Here is a 20629-nt window from a genome sequence, read left to right as displayed (position 1 = left end):
AGAGTGAGACTCATTCAGAGCGTATGGCTACTTCAGTGTTAGTTGTATAATTTCATACCCTGTTTTCTTGATCTTTTTGGTGTTCTCCTATTTTATAATACCATATTAGGTGTTTTTAGACTGACTAGGTGCAGTAATCATCATTCATTATCAACCCTTCTCAACGTTGTCGCACTGAAGCTGTTCCGGCCCGCTATTCTGACTCATAACATGCTAATACAGTTTCCAAGATAAGAAGTCAAATAATTACATTTATAGCCATTTGTTTGCATGTTTTATGTGAGTAGTTGTGGTCATACACACAGCTGTCAGCTGGACAGATATTTGGTGAGTCCATGACAGACTGTTACCTCTTTCTCTACCTCCTCCAATAGATTTAGAGAAATTACCCATCATCCTGTTCTAGTAGTGGGACACAGCTAAACTCCACGCAGTGATTTCATTACAGTAATCTGGTGAAATTGGCTTAACTTCCCTTCAGACAATGAGCAGACAGGGAGGCAGAGGAGGCAGAGACACGACAAGACAGACCGAAAACTGCACTGAGAAAAGGACAGTGGAGTTGAGATAGGAGTTGACAGGGGTACGACAATACTAGCAATACAACTAGGATATGTTCTTATGTACTTGTGCCATTATATACCAGCTAAGCTAAAGAATATATTTTGTATGTAAGTTGCATCCTTCTGGTTTTGTTGTGTGGTCTTGCTGGCTGATGTAGCAACATGAAGGCAACACACACAAACTAATGTTATTGACATGAAGCCTACAAGCCAAGCTGCAGTTGTGTATTTGGAGTGTACCATTTTAAATCTATTCAGGGGGAAGACTTTTTTTTCTCTCTGGGTAATGGTAATGCAAGAGCATGGGAAATAAAGAAGAATAGAAAAGGATAGAGGAAGGGTTCATATACAGTATATAGACTGAAACGGCACAGAGAGGGAAGACTGAGGGAAATGTGTCGAGCTTGATTCACCATTTTCCTCTGCCTTTTCTCTCTCTCTCTCTGCCCTCCCTTTCATTGTGAAGATGGGTCCCAGGAGACAAACCCCGCCCTCATCGGTCTGACCACGCCCCTCATATGATGGAGGGGAATATGAAGTCAGGGTTGCCATGGTGACCCACCCTCCAATGCTGCAGTTTAAAGTAGCAGCTTGGTTTACTCCTGTCTCTGTTGTACTTTGGTATCTAACATGTTGTTCACCTTAAACAATTGAACAATATGCAGTGTATACCTGCATACACACGCACATTCAAATAATTTTATCTCTGATATCTTCAATACTCTTTTTCATTTTGGAAATTATTGAGTAAAATCAGATTTGAAGAAAGAGGGAGAGGACAAAGATTCAATAACCACAAACCAGGAGTTTTCTTTCAAACACTTTCATTATTTTCTCCACATAACTCAAAAACGAACAGACCCCCAAAAAGTAAAGAAATAAAAGAGAGGAGGAGAAGAAAAGAACTGGGCATGCTTTGGCATGCGATGGGTACTTCCAGTCGGAATGGTAGAAAAACCACAGGAGCAGGTAGATCAGCCAGTCGTCACCTCTGCACCTCTCAGTATCATCAACAGCCACTGGAACACTTTTCCATAGTTGTTCTTTGAATCAGTAAACCCTTTCCCATAATATGCCTTAACCCTCTAACGGCATCAGTCCAGTTTCCAACAGTACCTACTAACTCATGTAGTCAAGACTGGGGGAGCAAACGTTGTTGAAAAATAAAACTCCACACGTTTGGACCCAACTTTCATTCCTTCACATTGGCAGCTCTGTTTAACTTTGCTGGATAGAGAAACGGAGAGGCATAGGAGGAAGAGAAGAGCGAGCACACACAGACCGGATGATCACTTACAGGAGGACCAGGAGAATCAGGGTGGAGTACAAGCCCCTTAGAGACATGCTATAAAAACATCTCAGAGTCTTTGAGTTAGTTAGCCAGCTATATATATAAAAAAAAAAAAGCAAAACACTTCTCTTAGTTTGTCTGTTTGTTTTTTCTCTCTTGTTTTCATTGCGTCTAAGATGTGGGCTTTGTCTTGGAGAAGCAGTGGGATGCAGTAGACTAGTAGCCTGTGTCTGGATCTTGTAATGTACTGTAATGTACTGTACTGTAGCGCAAGCCCAGGCTACCCTATGGAAGAGTCTGCTTCACAGAACAGTACTGGACAACATCTGGAAAAGTTCTGCTTGCTCAGGACTAAGAGCAACTTGGCAAAGCCTGTAGTACCACTTTTATTTGTATTTTTTTTGCAGCCCCCCCACCCTCCCACTCCCTTCTTATACTGCTTCCAAAACTAGCCCTCTACTGCACATCGTTGCCCTTAGGCAACAGAAAATATTTTTGCCCCTCAACCTCCCCATATTATGATAATATGTGATGACATGTTTGTAAACAATCCAATGAGGTGCAGAAGTTGGTATGATGTATCAACTGGGGGAGGGACCTTCTTTCAGGAAGCAGAGCAACCTGAGCACGTGGTGTGACTGAAGTGTACAATACATTATATTATTTTGCATGTTTAACTAGAGATAACTTGACAATTAAAAATATCTAATTGTGTAGGAACCTGTAAAGAAGCATATTTGATTTTTGAACACACACATATATATATATATATATATATATATATGAAAAAACAAATGTCGTTTTCTTTTTGTTGCCTCAGGGCAACGTTGTGCAGTTAGGCTACTTTTCAGGGCAATATCATGCTCAATGAAAGACATTTGATGGATATGGATATTTTTGCCAAAATATCCACTGACATTCACATGCAATGGACACAGCGACATTATATGGGCGAAAGGATCCTAATGGAGCAGTTAGGATCACCCTCTGATAGTGAGGACAGTGAGCTGGAGGACAGTGACAGCGAGGAAGAATCAGGTTTGAGAGGCAGTGAAATACTAGTTTATGCCCCCAACTTGTAAGAGTGTTGAAAAGAGTGTTTTTTTCCTAGTATGTTCCTCTTAATAAGTGTTCTAAATATATCAGATTTTCCTTGGTGTTTTATCAACAATGAAATCTGGGTGGAGGGGGAGAAAAGCCTAAATCTTCCCCCAAAAAATAGGATGGAATATTAGCAGTAGAGGGCTAGAGGAGACATTTATATTTTTCCCCAAAAAGATGTATCTATACAAAACTAAAACATACATGAGCATGCATTTTAGATATTTTTTTCAACTTTATAAAACAAGGCAGTAGGCGTTTCTTCAGAAGTCTTGCAAATAGCTCAAAAATATGATTTTTTTTCTGTCTTGGTAAATCATTTGTTTTGAAAGCAGCAGTTTTAAACATAACAGTCTCTGAACTTGCACTAGGCCTCTTACAGTACGGCCAGCGAGTGCCTCCAGACCAGACCAGGTGTGTGGGGTCAGGTTTGGGTAGAAACCTTTAGACATGATACTGTAGATAGATAGATAGATAGATAGATAGATAGATAGATAGATATAGAGATAGATAGAGAGAGAGAGAGAGAGAGAGAGAGAGAGAGAGAGAGAGAACGGCTCTGTAGGGGACAGAGGAGCAGATAGATGAGAACTGACAGAATGTTATTCGCTAGTCCTCATATAAAGTTCAACCTGTGCGTTAAAGGCCAGAGAGACATTGAGAAAGTTTTTTGGAATGTCAATATTTTATATGAATATAGCTTATCATTCACATACCACTGTATGTGTGGGAGTATTGTACCTGTTGTGTACATGGTATTGTACAATGTGTGTGTGTGTGTGTTTGAGAGTTCTTTCCTTTAGATAATTTGTTCATTTTGTTGTATGTTGACTATAAAGAGAATCTTTCACATTAGAAGCCCTTTCAGACAAAACTATTCCTACTCCAGTTGCAGACAGATTAGAGTTGATATACAGTAGTTATTTGTTATTTGCACATGGCTCAATCTTGGTAACCCAAGTTGCTAAATTTGCAACAGGTTTTCTAACATAGATAGGTTTTATGGTGCTATAGTTGTTAGAGGCAATTTTGTGTTGGTCATCCCGGTTTTTCAGATTGTAAACATGTCCTGTTGCTAACTAGGATCTGTAGTTGCAAAAGTGTTTTTGTAGCCCTATTTTATTTAATCATATCTATATATATATATGTTGTTTCATTTTTCATGAAACACCTGCTTGCCATGGACATTCTCTGGTCTATTTGGGGAAGTCTTGGTTAAGATGGCTGGTTGTAGGAATAGGGGAGCATGGTGCAGGATTGAATAAAAGGAGAGTTACATGAAACAAATAAAGGGGTAACAGGATACGGCGTGATGTCATGAGGGGACTACCGGGAAGGGGAGTAAGGGGGGAAGAGAGACTGAATTAATAATTGGGAAGAGGAACAACGTGTCAGGAGGGAGAGAAGGGGGAGGGATTGGAGGGCAGTGGGTAGGACAGGGGTCCATTTCCCATCCCTTTAACATTGTATTACCTGGGTGGACAACACGCCTGGGTTCAAATACTACTTGAAATCTTTCAAATACTTTCAGCATTTGCTTTAGCCTGCCTCAACCACCAGGTAGGCAGGGTTTTGCACTTTTCAGACGTTTCTATTGTTTCCAGTGCAACAGGCAAGCTCAATCAAGCACAGCTAAATAATTTTAAATTATGTCAAATAGTTTTTGAACCCAGGTCAGGTGGACACAGCCATAACCAGACTAGATACATTATATCCTGTCTCATTCGACCCGCTACACCATTATACAAGAAGTGCTCATCTGAGTCTACCATTCCAGACAAACTAAACCAAAAGAACATCAGCAATATTAACAGAGAAAAGGCAAGTAAGGAATAAAAAATAATTTAAATGAATATATCATACGTGAGCAAATTAATAAGTTAAATTATAAGTTACAAACCTTTTTTAAACATTGATTTATGATGAAAAACAGGTAATGTCAGGGAGAGAAAGAATTACATTTTTTTTTTTTTTTTTTTTTTTTTTTTTGCAGATCACTGCTTATCTTTCATCTGGGCATTGGGAACCAGCTTTATCCCCATATTGTTAATCCTCTTACTGTACTCTTTACATTGTGTCAAATGCCCAAGGGCTGTATAGTCATGATAATACTCATAATATGTTATAATAATAGCATAGATAATAATAGGAATTAATAGGCAATCCATTTTTAAATAAAAAAGTGAATAAACAAAATTGCAACTCCAATGTTGAGCAAAATCACCATGATGACCAGAATTGAGCTGGAGCCCTGTGGAGGAGGGAGGGAGAGAATAGTACATGTTAATACACACACACACACACACACACACACACACACACACACACACACACACACACACACACACACACACACACACACACACACACACACACACACACACACACACACACACACACACACACACACACACACACACACACACACACACAGGAACACATATACAGTGGGGCAAAAAAGTATTTAGTCAGCCACCAATTGCGCAAGTTCTCCCACTTAAAAAGATGAGAGAGGCCTGTAATTTTCATCATAGGTACACTTCAACTATGACAGACAAAATTAGAAAAAAAATCCAGAAAATCACATTGTAGGATTTTTAATGAATTTATTTGCAAATTATGGTGGAAAATTAGTATTTGGTCAATAACAAAAGTTTATCTCAATACTTTGTTATATACCCTTTGTTGACAATGACAGAGGTCAAATGTTTTCTGTAAGTCTTCACAAGGTTTTCACACACTGTTGCTGGTATTTTGGCCCATTCCTCCATGCAGATCTCCTCTAGAGCAGTGATGTTTTGGGGCTGTTTCTGGGCAACATGGACTTTCAACTCCCTCCAAAGATTTTCTATGGGGTTGAGATCTGGAGACTGGTTAGGCCACTCAAGGATCTTGAAATGCTTCTTACGAAGTTTGTGTTTGGGATCATTGTCATGCTGAAAGACCCAGCCATGTTTCATCTTCAATGCCCTTGCTGATGGAAGGAGGTTTTCACTCAAAATCTCACGATACATGGCCCCATTCATTCTTTCCTTTACACGGATCAGTCGTCTTGGTCCCTTTGCAGAAAAACAGCCCCAAAGCATGATGTTTCCACCCCCATGCTTCACAGTACGTATGGTGTTCTTTGGATGCAACTCAGCATTCTTTGTCCTCCAAACACGACGAGTTGAGTTTTTACCAAAAGTTATATTTTGGTTTCATCTGACCATATGACATTCTCTCAATCTTCTTCTGGATCATCCAAATGCTCTCTAGCAAACTTCAGACGGGCCAGGACATGTACTGGCTTAAGCAGGGGGACAAGTCTGGCACTGCAGGATTTGAGTCCCTGGCGGCGTAGTGTGTTACTGATGGTAGGCTTTGTTACTTTGGTCCCAGCTCTCTGCAGGTCATTCACTAGGTCCCCCCGTGTGGTTCTTGTGATAATTTTGACCCCACGGGGTGAGATCTTGCGTGGAGCCACAGATCGAGGGAGATTATCAGTGGTCTTGTATGTCTTCCATTTCCTAATAATTGCTCCCACAGTTGATTTCTTCAAACCAAGCTGCTTACCTATTGCAGATTCAGTCTTGCCAGCCTGGTGCAGGTCTACAATTTTGTTTCTGGTGTCCTTTGACAGCTCTTTGGTCTTGGCCATAGTGGAGTTTGGAGTGTGACTGTTTGAGGTTGTGGACAGGTGTCTTTTATACTGATAACAAGTTCAAACAGGTGCCATTAATACAGGTAACGAGTGGAGGACAGAGGCGCCTCTTAAAGAAGAAGTTACAGGTGAGTGAGAGCCAGAAATCTTGCTTGTTTGTAGGTGACCAAATACTTATTTTCCACCATAATTTGCAAATAAATTAATTAAAAATCCTACAATGTGATTATCTGGATTCTTTTTCTTCTAATTTTGTCTGTTGTAGTTGAAGTGCACCTATGATGAAAATTACAGGCCTCTCTCATCTTTTTAAGTGGGAGAACTTGCACAATTGGTGGCTGACTGAATACTTTTTTTGCTCCACTGTAGCTCTACCTGTACACACACAAAATCAAAGGCACAGCTAATGTGTACTTTATTTAATGTTGGTATTTACTCTGTATAATTAGGTTCATTTGAGAGATACTGCATTTTCATGTACTGTAAATTAGTCTCTCAGTGTTATTGAGAGCCAGCATGTTAAAACAGCAGACTATTAGGGACATCTAACTGATGGGTTTTTGTAACTCTGCCATGGAAAATGTATAGGACTGGAGCACTCATCAAAGGGAAAGTGCATTACAAATGACTTATGTAAAGTTGAGTCCATAGTATGACATCTAAAATACTTTAAACTGTAATTCACATGCTCATTGGTAGCCTCTAACAACAGCTATGTTTACTCTACACCATGCAACTGAATGATCATTCCCGAAGGATATGTATGTTGTGTATAATTGATGCATTTCATATGCCAGTGACCCTGTCTTTACGGTGGTGCACTCTCCATGCCAGAAATGTTGTAGATGGCTCAGTTCACTGATCCCATTTGTCTGTGTGATACGTGGACATTAGCTCCATGTGCACTGTTGGCATATCCTTGTGGATATCTGTATGTTTAACTGTGCTGCTGGAATAGATTATAGGGGAGAGCTTTGTGCAAAAGTGTTCTACAGTGCGATCACTTGCAGAATCTGTGTCTGCTTATGCGTGAATGTATCTGTGTTTCATGTGAACCTGTCTTACACAAGTCAGCTGCATTACTCGCCTCTCTGCGGCTGCAACCCCCCCCCCCCCCCCCCCAGTCACCATCACACGCCCACTGATTGGCTACTGCTGAAGCAAGGCATAAGCTGTTTCCTAGCAACAGAGCGTGGGGCAGCCAATGCGGGGATGCTTTGTGGAAGGAGCTACTTTGCCAATCTGCTGTTACTAAGGTGCAGTGGGAGATAGCTAGCTGAGGCTGTGTGGTGGAGGGGATGTGGGAGGCTAGAGTGTCCAACCATAGAGTCTGTGTTGTGTAGAGCACCTGCCTATCCAGTGGACTACACCAGGGCCCCGGATGCTCCCACTTACTACTGTACATAGCTACTGTATGAGTTAATTCTGTTATTATGTCTGTACATCGCACAGTAATGATACATTCATAGCTCTTCTATCATTGATTACAGTACAATTGTGTCTGAATGCTGTGTAAATTCAATTAACATCTGCATGCAAGTGATTACTCATGCGTGTGTGATTTTCTGCATGTGTGCACATGACAAGCAAATTATATGACTAAGTGTGGCTATGAATGTGTGGGTGAGAGGAGGCGTCCTTACCGAGTTTGCTTTGAGCTGGGTTAGTTTCTTGTCGTCGTCGTGTTCTAGTGCAATGGGTGAGGATTTCTGTGGGGGGGAGAGGGTGAGATCCCTGCGCAGAGGCCGAGCCTCCAACTTGTCCCCCTTGCTCAGACTGTCCAGCTTTTGCATTGAGTCTGGGGCCGGTCCCTCCTTTCTCTCTTTGCCCTCCCGTGCTCCTGACGGCCGTGCTGCCTCCCTTTCCCTGCCCTCCCTGGCCTCCCGGGTCTTAGAAGGCCGCTGTCTCTGCAGCGTGTGGGAGCGGGCCTCGCCACTGTGACCATGGTGCTCCTCTCCCAACCCATAAGGCTTCTGGGAGTTGGAGTCCATGGGCTGCAGCGGCCTCATCTCCATCTCGTAGTTGCTCAGCTTCTCCTCATCCTGCTCCAGCAGCCGCGTGTCACCGCTGTGCGTCCGCTGGGACCTCCACGATGCCGACGGGCAGTCCGACCATCGGTCCCTGGAGGCCTTGTGATTGGACGAGCCATGCTCTCGAGACTTGTGATTGGAGGAGGCATGCTTATGGCCGTGGCCGTTGGTGCGGCCCCTGGCCTCGTCCTGGACAGAGGGGGTGGTGGAGCGACTGCTGCCCCTGCTGCCCCCCCTGCTGCCCTCTTTAGAAGAGCGTTTGTCCTCGCTCCAGCTGTTGGCCCTTAGGTACTCCCCTCCTCCACGGCCCTCCATTAGCACCTGGATCTCCTGGCCACCACTGCCCCCTCTCCCACCCCCACCGCCCCCTCCCCCACCGCCACCACCCCCAGCGTCGTCCACAGCACTCTGCCGCAGGAAGCGTGCGTTCTTGGTGCGGTATGGCTTGGAGGTGGTGGGGCTGCAGGGGGGCGAGGAGGGGTGGCTGGCCTCAGGACTAAGGTCAGGGGTCAGGTTGGGGGGTGTGGTGCCCTTTATGTAGAGTTCAGGACTGTCTGGCCCCGTGCCACTGGAGATCACCTCAATGTCGTTCTCACTGGAGTTCTGATGCTTTGGCCTTTGGACCTCTACTCCTGACCAACAGCAAAGAGACAGAGAGAGAGAGACAGAGAGAGACAGAGACACAGAGAGAGACACACAGAGAGAGACACACACAGAGAGTAAGGACAGCATGACACATAACTTTGGGAAAGTCACATTTCAAAACATTGGCATAGTTCCATTTCAAAGTGAATGATTTAGAGTTATTTAGCTATTCTCTGTTTTGCATGCATGTAGTCCAACATCTGCTTTATGGGCGAGACCAACTTACCCTGTGAATGCCATGAACAACTGTACTGCTAATGTCAACCAGATGATGTCAGTATAATGTTAAGGAAGTCAAAGGGAAGTGCATCTGGAAGGAACCATTACCCCACACATTGACTTTAATTAAATGACCTAATTTCCTTTCCAGAGATGCGTGTAGTTGACATCCCCATTCTATTATGCAATCATGCACACAGCACATAATACCTCTTTAAATTAGACAGACTATTCGTGACCACCCTTGTCTTGTCTGTAGACTAGACTCTGCCTCTTTTAAAGTCAGCAGAACTGACTTTGAGATCGGGAGCTGGTGAAGCATTCTGCTCAGTTACTCTAATCACCCCTCTCTTTCTCTGCATTGCCTACCTTACCTTGTTGTCTCCTAGACATCTGCACCCAGACAGTCACAGCACACAATCTTTATCTTTTGCAACACATCACAGTACACTCATAGAAGAAAAAGACCCTTGAAGAACCTTTTGGGGTTCAAAACGATTGTCACTGTGGGAGAACCTTTTCAATTCTAAAAGTTTCCTTGAGGAACCCCTCTGAAAAGGTTCCTTCAGGAACCCCTCTGAAAGGGTTCTTAGAGGAACCCCTCTGAAAAGTTTCAAGCATGAACCTTTTTGTGATCAGAAGATGGGAGGCGTGGCATATTGGCGTGGCTTTCAGATAGTTGTTTTTGGCCACCTGTGAGAGTAAATGTTACACCTATTCATGTGTTCTGTTGTATTGTCATTATAGGTTAAGGTTGTACACTGACAGTTCTGAAGCCTGGTTAAAATACTAACAAAATTGTGACTATCTGAAAAATGTAATGCTATTTGGCTCTTAGTATCATATGCACTTATGTAAGTCACACTGATAGTGTACAAGCTTTGCCTTTAATAACAGTATAACAGAACAGGCATGACATTTACTATCACAGGTGGACAAAAATAACTATATGAAAGCCATGCCTCCAATAAGCCAAGCCTCCAATCTTCTGTTAGGCTGCCACCGCTACAATATTATTGCTGTTACTCTTACAGAGCTAGCTAAAAGCTAGGCTGAATATACTGTAGCTAGCTAGCGACCTTAGCCAACATCCAATCAAATCATCAGTCATCAATCTTCATAAACAAAAGTTATTACCATCACAATCAAAATGAAAACCGAAACAGTCCCGAATGGTGCAAACACTGAAACGGAAAATAATCACCCACAAATCAAAGGTGAAACCAGGCTACCTAAGTATGGTTCTCAATCAGGGACAACGATTGACAGCTGCTTCTGATTGAGAACCATACCAGGCCAAACACAGAAATCCCAAATTATAGAAAAAAGAACATAGACTGCCCACCCCAACTCACGCCCTGACCATACTAAAACAAAGGAACTTAGGTCAGAACGTGACAGCTGGAGTCTTTGGCAATATTTAGGGCCTTCCTCTGACACAGTCTGATATAGAGGTCTGGGATTGCAGGAAGCTTGGTCCCAGTGATGTACTGGGACCTCTGTAGTGCCTTGTGGTCGGAGCCCGAGCAGTTGCCATACCAGACGGTGATGCAACCATGCTCTCGATGGTGCAGCTGTAGAACTTTCTGAGGATCTGAGGACCGAAGCCAAATCTTTTCAGTCTCCTGAGGGGGAATAGGCATTGTCGTGCCCCCTTCAAGACTGTCTTGGTGTGTTTGGACCCTGATAGTGTGTTGGTGATGACCAAGGAACTTGTAGCTCTCAACCTGCTCCACTACAACCCCGTCGATGAGAATGGGGATGTGCTCGGTCCTCTGTTTCCTGTAGTCCACAATCATCTCCTTTGTCTTGATCATGTTGAGGGAGAGGTTGTTATCCTGTCACCACACTGCCAGGTTTCAACTTCCTCCCTATAGGCTGTCTCATCGTTGTCGGTGATCAGTCCTACAACTGTTGTGTTTTCAGAAAACGTAATGATGGTGTTGGAATCGTGCTTGGACATGCAGTCATGGGTGAACAGGGAGTACAGGACTGAGCACCCAACCCTAAGGGCAGATGTGTTGTTACCTACCCTTACCACCTGGCGATGGCCCGTCAGGAAGTCCAGTTGCAGAGAGAGGTGTTTAGTCCCAGGTTCCTTAGCTTAGTGAAGAGCAGTGAGGGCACTATGGTGTTGAACGCTGAGCTGTAATCAATGAATAGCATTCTCACGTAGGTGTTCCTTTTGTCCTTGTGGGAAAGGGCAGTGTGGAGTGCAATAGAGATTGCATCATCTGTGGATCTGTTGGGGCGGTATGCAAATTGGAGTGGGTCTAGAGTTTCAGGGAATAATGGTGTTGATGTGAGCCATGACAAGCCTTTCAAAGCACTTCATGGCTACAGACGTGAGTGCTACGGGTTGGTAGTCATTTAAGCAGGATACCTTAGTGTTCTTGGGCACGGGGACTATGGTCGTCTGCTTGAAACATGTTGGTATTACAGACTCGATCAGGGACAGATTGAAAATGTCAGTGAAGACACTTGCCAGTTGGTCTTGTTTAAAAGGTCTTACTCACATCGGCTCACACAGTCGTCTGGAACAGCTGATGCTCTCATGCATGCTTCAGTGTTACTTGCCTCGAAGCGAGCATAGAAGTAATTTAGCACGTCTGGTAAGCTTTTGTCACTGGGCAGCTCGCGGCTGTGCTTCCCTTTGTAGTCTCCAATAGTTTGCAAGCCCTGCCACATGTGACGAGCGTCGGAGCTGGTGTAATAGAATTCAATCTTAGTCCTGCTTTGCCTGGTGGTTTGTCAGAGGGCATAGAGGGATTTCTTATAAGCGTCCCACTCCTTGAAAGCGGCAGCTCTACCCTTTAACTACAGGATGTTGCCTGTAATCCATGGCTTCTGGTTGGGGTATGTACGTACGGTCACTGTGGGAACAACGTCATCGATGCACTTATTGATGAAGCCAGTGGATGATGTGGTGTACTCCTCAATGCCATCGGAAGAATCCCGGAACATTATCCAGTCTGTGCTAGCAAAACGGATTTAAGTTTCCCAAGTTTCCCTGCATTAAAGTCCCCCAATGCCATGAGCATTTTCTTTTTAATAAAAAAAATATATATATATTTTACCCCTTTTTTGTGGTATCCAATTGTTTTTAGTAATCTACTATCTCTTGTCTCATCGCTACAACTCCCGTACGGGCTCGGGAGAGACGAAGGCTGAAAGTCATCCGTCCTCCGATACACAATCCAACCAAGCCTGCTTCTTAACACAGCGCGCATCCAACCCGAAGCCAATGTGTCGGAGGAAACGCCATTCACCTGGCAACCTTGGAGTCGCTGGTGCGCGATGAGACCCGGACGACGCTAGGCCAATTGTGCGTCGCCCCATGGACCTCCCGGTCGCGGCCGTTTACGACAGAGCCTGGGAGCGAACCCAGGGTCTCTGATGGCACAGCTGGCGCTGCAGTACAGCACCCTTAACCACTGCGCCACCCAGGAGGCCACTGGATGAGCATTTTCTTGTTTGCTTATGGCCTTATACACCTGTGTGTGCCGTCTTAGTGCCAGCATCGGTTTGTGGTGGTAAATAGACAGCAATGAAAAATATAGATGAAAACTCTCAGGCGAGACTTCCTTAATATTAGATTTTGTGCACCTGCTGTTATTGACAAATAGACACAGAGCGCCACCCCTTGTCTTACTGGAGGCAGCTGTTCTATCTTGCCGATGGACAGAAAACCCAGCCAGCTGTATGTTATCCATGTCGTCAGTCAGCCACGACTCGGTGAAACATAAGATATTACAGTTTTTAATGTCCCATTGGTAGGATAGTCTTGATCGGAGCTCATCCATTTTATTATCCAATGATTGCACGTTGGCTAATAGGACTCATGGTAGAGGCGCCCAGACATACGTCCCCGATATCTCTGTCTCTTCTTCATGCGAATGACAGGGATTTAGGCCTTGTTAGGTGTCTGAAGTAAAACCTTTGCGTCCGACTCGTTAAAGAAAAAATCTTTGTCCGGTATGAGGTGAGTAATCGCTGTCCTGATATCCAGAAGCTCTTTTCGGTCATAAGAGACGGTGGCAGGAACATTATGCACAAAATAAGTTTCAAATAATGCGAAAAAACACACACAATAGCACAATTGGATAGGAACCCATAAAACAGCAGCCATCTCCTCCGCCGCCATCTTTAAGCATGTTTCTTGGCTCTCCGTCACCAGAAGAACCCCTCGATCTTCGCTCCTGACACTCCCCTGAGGTAGTGGCAACGAGGAACGTGATGACGACACACTCGTCACTCACAGGCTGGGGCGTAGGTCACGAGGGGAAGCCAATAAATGGAGTGTGGAACCCACAACTCTGCATTGTTCACATAAATGACCTTGAATTGCTGACAGTGCTTCTCTCTCTGAGACACTTTTGACCCTCCCTTCAGAATTTTCACATCTTGATCAGAACGGCATTTGCTCCCGTCACTTACACAGTCAGGATTATTCTGTGGCACAGAGTACACCCACTGTCACTTTTTGACACTCAACATGTCTGTCTCCGACAGATGTGCGTGATTGGTTCTTCGAGCTTCTGAGATTCTGGTGAATCCCTCTTGTGAGATATCTCACTCATAATATCAGTGAACCGGGGTTATGCAGTATAGTAACCTTACGATTTCTTCACCCATAGCAGCTTGTTGAAATGAACTATTTTTCAGAGCGGTTGGGACAATCTGCTGCCATGGCTCTGAGGATAAACCCAGCCTTATAGGGAATCTGTGACTGTGATTCTTTATAATGTCATGACATTAAAAACTGCTATCAAGGTATCGTCAGGTACGTGGACAAAAAAAAACATGCTAGGGACAGTATATGTCAGGAAGTGTGTGTGTATGATTGTGTGTGTTTGTTTGTGTGTGTGTGTCAGTCAGCCTGCCTTGCGTGGGCTTGTTGGAAAGGTCAATGTTGACCTCCCTCCAGCTTTCTGTTGCTGCCTCCATCACTCATGGCCTGCACTGCACTGTGGGTAACCGGTCCCATTGGGCCCAAGCACATACTCTACAGCAACCACACGCCTGACACTGACACCTGATTTACTTTGTCATTGTCTCCTATCTATCTCCATTAGTTACATGTTCCTTTCCATTAGTTACATGTTCCTCTCTCCATTAGTTACATGTTCCTCTCTCCATTAGTTACATGTTCTTCTCTCCATTAGTTACATGTTCCTCTCTCCATTAGTTACATGTTCCTCTCTCCATTAGTTACATGTTCCTCTCTCCATTAGTTACATGTTCCTCTCTCCATTAGTTACATGTTCAGGAGACATATGTGACAATGAGTTGGTTTCCTCCCTTTGATACGGTATTTTCTCTCAGCATTTCGAGTTGATAACATAAAGTGACGCACTGTAAGTGTCAAATAGACTAATAGCATTAGTGCATTGGCATTTGTGGTTCTGAAAAGACGACTGTGTGTCTTCAAAACTGGTGCTTCTGGTGTATTGTATTGATGGTTGCCATGGGGATGGTGATCCCGGCAGTGAGTGGTGGCACACTCACCGTTTTCGCGGTGCTGGAAGGAGGGGGAGAACCCTTTGGCGGTGACCCTGGCGAGGCGACACTCCTCCTGGGCCTTCTGGCTGGCTCCCATGGCCGCCTCCGCCTTTCCCCGTGCATGGGCCGTCCTAGGGGGGAGGGGGGTAATAATCATATTAATAAAAAAATTGAAATAAATTCAAGACAGCAACTAAACGGGGAATGTTGATATGACTGACTGTGATTGTTCTGTAAGTGCATTGGAAAGTACAGCTTTTTTGTTGTGCTTAAAATATAATAGATGGCCAATTTCCCTTTTCCTAAGAGCCACTCTGTTTGAGGTCAGGCCCTCTAAGTAGTAAGAGGCTGACCAGCTGGGATAGCCTAATAAATAATGCACCTGCAGAAACAATGAGCCCACCCTGTATTCCCAGACATAATCACTGTCTCCTCTGTGTTTTCATCTGGCTGCGCTCTCATTGATCTCTGCCATATTCGTTACCTACCTTCAATCCCACGTTAGACTCAGATTCCTCTCTGCAGTCTGGTGAGATAGCCTACTGAGTGTACAGTACATACGAAGACAGACAGACAGCCCCAGGCTTTCATCTTTCCCTGTCATGCTACTGTGGTCTTATAAAAGAATAGAGGCCTGATGATAATGTGCACTTACAATCCCTTCAAATGGATAGTTCTGTTTAAGCTCGCATGACATAATGCCGACATGAAGGCGTTTTGCTTTTACCATTCTTCAGAGTCTCTCTCTCGCTCTGTCTCTCTCTCGCTCTGTCTCTCTCTCTCTGTCTCTCCCTCTCTCTCTCTCTCCACCCTCTATTCAGTCTCTTTCCTTTTCTATTTCCCTCTTTCCTCCTTGTTTGTGCAGGAACTGTCTTGGTGCAGTATTGCATGTCGATGGTTATTGATTTTTTTTTGCCTCTGTTTCTTTTTGCTTCTGGCTCTCTTCACCCTGGCAATAGAGCCATGCCGGACATGTCAGAGAACTCACAGCACTGTGTGTGTCTGTGTCAGTGTGTGTGAGCGAGAGAGATAATGTATGAGTTATAGCGTGACTAATAGTCTGTACATTTTTCTGTTTATTAGGTTTAGTTAGCCATGTGTCGAAAGTGTTGGCTGGCTTGGTGTGTTTGGTAGGGACACATTAGTGGGTGTTGGAGAGGGGTGTGGTCAGGATGGGGGTGAGGAGGCAGCTGAGGTGAGATAGAGCTCCATTTCCTGCTCTACACTGGGAACTAGCCCTCTCCTGGACCGTTGTCCTAGCAACTGCAGGAACGAAATATTGAGAAATAGCGAGAGAGAGAGAAAGGGAGAGAGAGCGAGAGAGAGAGAATGAGAGAGAAAGGGAAGGGAGGCAGCGTGAAGGAGGATAGGAATCTTCCATTCAGTGTTACAATGCCCCAGAGCACTGCATGAGTTCATTTAGAGTTTCATGATTCAGACATAATGCAGTGATCATCGCTCTCTCAATTCAATTCAATTTCAATTTCAATGTCAATGTAAGGGCTTTATTGGCATGGGAAACATATGTTTAGAAATAGATAATAAACAAAAGTGAAATAAACAATAATAATTAACAGAAAACATTACACTTAGAAAAGTTCCAAAAGAATAAAGACATTTCAAATGTCATATTATGTATATATACAGTGTTGTAATGATGTGAAAATAGTTCAAGTACGAAGGGAAAATAAATAAACATAAATATAAATTGTATTTACAGTGGTATTTGTTCTTCACTGGTTACTCTTTTCTTGTGGCAACAGGTCACAAATCTTGCTGCTGTGATGGCACACCTTGGTATTTCACCAAACAAAAATGGGAGTCTTTCAAAATTGGATTTGTTTTCAAATTCTTTGTGGGTCTGTGTAATCAGAAGGAAATATGTGTCTCTAATATGGTCATACATTTGGCAGGAGGTTTCCACCTAATTTTGTGGGCAGTGTGCACATAGCCTGTCTCGTCTTGAGAGCCAGGTCTGCCTTCGGTGGCCTTTTTCAATAGGAAGGCTATGCTCACTGCATCTGTACATAGCCAAAGATTTCCTTAATTTTGGGTCAGTCAAAGTGGTCAGGTAATCTGCCACTGTGTACTCTCTGTTTAGGGCCCAATAGCATTCTAGTTTGCTCTGTTTTGTGGTAAATTCTTTCCAACGTGTCAAGTAATTATCTTTTTGATTTGGTTGGGTCTAATTGTGTTGCTGTCGTGGGGCTCTGTGGTGTTCTCAAATTCGAATTCAGATTTCTTTAGTGACATGAAATACAATTTGTAGATATTGCCAAAGCAGTATAGTGGTACAGTATTTCAGTAAATACAGTACAATGCAATGAGGTTACAGTTAATTTCACTAGTAATAATAATAATAGTACATATAATCATGTATACAGGTACAACACTACTGCTGTTGTATTGTGTAATCGTCAGTCGATACATTTAATTAAAGAAAACTAAGATTACAAAAAGAAAAAGAAAGGTTAATAAATAACTAAATGTTCATGGATGATGGTTACATTATGTATTACTTGTAAATTATATACAATGTACATACTTTAGGGAATTAATGGTAAGGGTTCTCTCTCTCTCTCTCACTCACACACACACAGTAGGGATGGCGTGTAAGGCAAATATTGATCTGATCTATATTTACTGTGGTACTGGGTTGGGGTGTACTGATTTTCTGTCTATTTACAGTGTATTCGGAAAGTATTCAGACCCCTTTACTTTTTCCACATTTTGTTACGTTACAGCCTTATTCTAAAAATGATTAAATAGTTCTTTCCCCTCATCAATCTATACACAATACCCCATAACGACAAAGCAAAAGCAGGTTTTTAGAAATGTTTGCACATTTATAAAAAAATATATTAAAAAATATCACATTTACATAAGTATTCAGACCCTTTACTCAGTACTTTGTTGAAGCATCTTTGGCAGTGATTACAGCCTTGAGTCTTCTTGGGTATGACGCGATGAGTTTGGCACACCTGTATTTGGGGAGTTTCTCCCATTCTTCTCTACAGATCCTCTCAAGCTCTGTCAGGTTGGATGGGGAGCGTCACTGCACAGCTATTTTCAGGTCTCTCTAGAGATGTTCGATCAGGTTCAATTCCGGGCTCTGGCTGGGCCACTCAAGAACATTCAGACTTGTCCACGAAGCCACTCCTGCGTTGTCTTGGCGTGTGCTTAGGGTCATTGTCCTGTTTGAAGGTGAACCTTCGCCCCAGTGTGAGATCCTGAGAGCTCCAGAGCAGGTTTTCATCAAGGATCTCTCTTTACCAGTGGAGGCTCCTCAGAGGAGGAAGGGGAGGACCATCCTCCTCAGTGAAATTTCATAAAAAGAAAAAGTGAAACACTAAAAGTGTTTTTGATAAAACTATACTAAATATTTTCATATGTCACCAAATAATTGATTAAAACAAACTGTTTTGTAATGAATGTCTATAGTAACTTCAACAGCACTCTTTCGGGTAGCACCATGGTGTAGCCAGAGGACAGCTAGCTTCTGTCCTCCTCTGGGTACATTGACTTCAATACAAAACCTGGGAGGCTCGTAGGCCTCATCCCCTTCCAAAGACCTACAGTACCAGTCAAAAGTTTGGACACACCTAATTATTCATGGGTTTTTCTTTATTTTTACTTTATTTATTTTTTACTAAAACTATGAAATAACACATGGAATCATGTAGTAACCAAAAAAGTGTTAAACAAATCAAAATCTATTTTATATTTGAGATTCATCAAAGTAGCCACCCTTTGCCTTGATGACAGCTTTGCACACTCTTGGCATTCTCTCAACCAGCTTCATGAGGTAGTCACCTGGAATGCATTTCAATTAATAGGTGTGCCTTGTTAAAAGTTAATTTGTGGAATTTCTTTCCTTCTTAATGCGTTTGAGCCAATCAATTGTGTTGTGACAAGGTAGGAGTGGTATATATTTGGTAAAATACCAAGTCCATATGATGGCAAGAACAGCTCAAATAAGCAAAGAGAAACAACATCACTACTTCAAGACATGAAGGTCAATACGGAACATTTCAAGAACTTTTAAAGATTCTTCAAGTGCAGTCGGAAAAACCATCAAGCGCTATGATGAAAGTGGCTCTCATGAGGAACGCCACAGGAAAGGAAGACCCAGAGTTACCTCTGCTGCAGAGGATAAGTTCATTAGAGTTATCAGCCTCAGAAACTGGCCTTCATTGTCAAATTGCTGCAAAGAAACCACTACGAAAGGACACCAATAAGAAGAAGAGACTTGCTTGGGACAAGAAACATGAGCAATGAACATTAGACCGGTGGAAATCTGTCCTTTGGTCTGATGAGTCCAAATGTGATGAGTCCAAGTTGAGAGAATGCTAAAAGTGTGAAAAACTGTCATCAAGGCAAAGGGTGGCTGCTTTGAAGAATCAAAAATATTGTCACGTCTAGTCCCGCTCCTCCCCTCCAGCATTCGGTTTACTAACCACCGGCCCTGGCAACCATCATTACGCACACCTGTGTCACATCATGAGACACACCTGGACTCCATCACTTCACTGATTACCTCCCCTATATCTGTCACTTCCTTAGTTCCATTCCCCAGGCAGGATTGACTATGTGTTTCTCGTGGTTCTTGTATTGGTCCATGTTCTGTTCATTATTTAACTGCACTTGCTTTCCAACTTCCAGCGTATACGTTACAACTATAAAGTACATTTTGATTTGTTTAACACTTTTTTGGATACTACACGATTCCATGTGTTATTTCATACTTTTGATGTCTTTACTATTATTCTACAATGTAGAAAATAGTAAAAATAAAGCAAAACCCTTGAATGAGTAGGTGTGTCCAAACTTTTGACTGGTCCTCTACATGGTAATTATGACCACTTCCAGAGGACGACCTCCAACCAATCAATGCTTATGCAGTGTGAACTAACATGTCGTCCATCCAATCATAGGATTAGGATCAGAGAATGAACCTAGTATGTTGTATTGGGGTTGTGCCACAGATCATTATGGGGGGGTTCTATGTGTTGAGAAGCTTGGTGAGTTGGGGAAATTATTGGATAGTGATAGTTGAGCATTTTTGGGATATTATTCAATTCAAATTAGTTTCTTAAAATTACAGGAGACAGTGGAGGTAGATTATAAATAGTTTTCTTGGTTTTAGAACTTTATTTTTGTGTCCAGTTAGTGCAATTCATTTCAATTTGCCTTGCTAACATCAGTAGCAAGTAGCAGTAGCTACCAGCTCGAGTGTGCAGTTTTCACCACCAACACTACTACAAATGTTGTTGAAGAACCCCTTTCATTCTCAGGGGTACACAGTAAAGGTGTGAATTAAAACCGAGGGTCGACCTCTGTGTAACCATGTGCGCTGAGAATCGGGATCTAGTCGCATCTAAATACAAAAGAAGAACCACAAACAGCGCACAGACATGACACTGGAACAGAAACAATGATGACTGGGGAAGAAACCAAAGGGATTGACATAGAAAGGGCAGGTAATCAAGGAGGTGATGGAGTCCAGGTGAGTGTAATTATGCGCGTAACGCTGGTGACAGGTGTGCGCCATAACGAGCAGCCTGGTGACCTAGAGGCCGAAGAGGGAGCACACGTGACACTCTGCCTGAGATTAGTTTCATGAAGAGGGATGAAA

The 20629-nt window shown here is 43.1% G+C and overlaps 1 protein-coding gene across 2 annotated transcripts in view; it reads right to left on the bottom strand.

Annotated features, from left to right (window-relative positions):
• Window positions 1-1370: 1370 nt before the first annotated feature.
• Window positions 1371-20629, bottom strand: part of jph3 (junctophilin 3) — a 55193-nt gene continuing 35934 nt past the window's right edge. The window contains exons 3-5 of one of the 2 annotated variants that reach the window (XM_021568438.2): window positions 15001-15125; window positions 8242-9260; window positions 1371-5206 (exon numbers count right to left, since the gene is read on the bottom strand). In XM_021568438.2, the coding sequence (XP_021424113.2) occupies window positions 5126-5206; window positions 8242-9260; window positions 15001-15125 (1225 nt within the window). In that variant the 3' untranslated portion in view covers window positions 1371-5125. The remainder of the gene's footprint in view (window positions 5207-8241; window positions 9261-15000; window positions 15126-20629) is intronic. The other variant, XM_021568445.2, reaches the window with a different exon arrangement.

The sequence above is a fragment of the Oncorhynchus mykiss genome, chromosome 2, assembly GCF_013265735.2.
Source record: "Oncorhynchus mykiss isolate Arlee chromosome 2, USDA_OmykA_1.1, whole genome shotgun sequence".
NCBI lineage: Eukaryota > Metazoa > Chordata > Actinopteri > Salmoniformes > Salmonidae > Oncorhynchus > Oncorhynchus mykiss.
The sequence above is the reverse complement of the archived record's forward strand: the minus strand, read 5'-3'. Positions and strand labels throughout refer to the sequence as shown.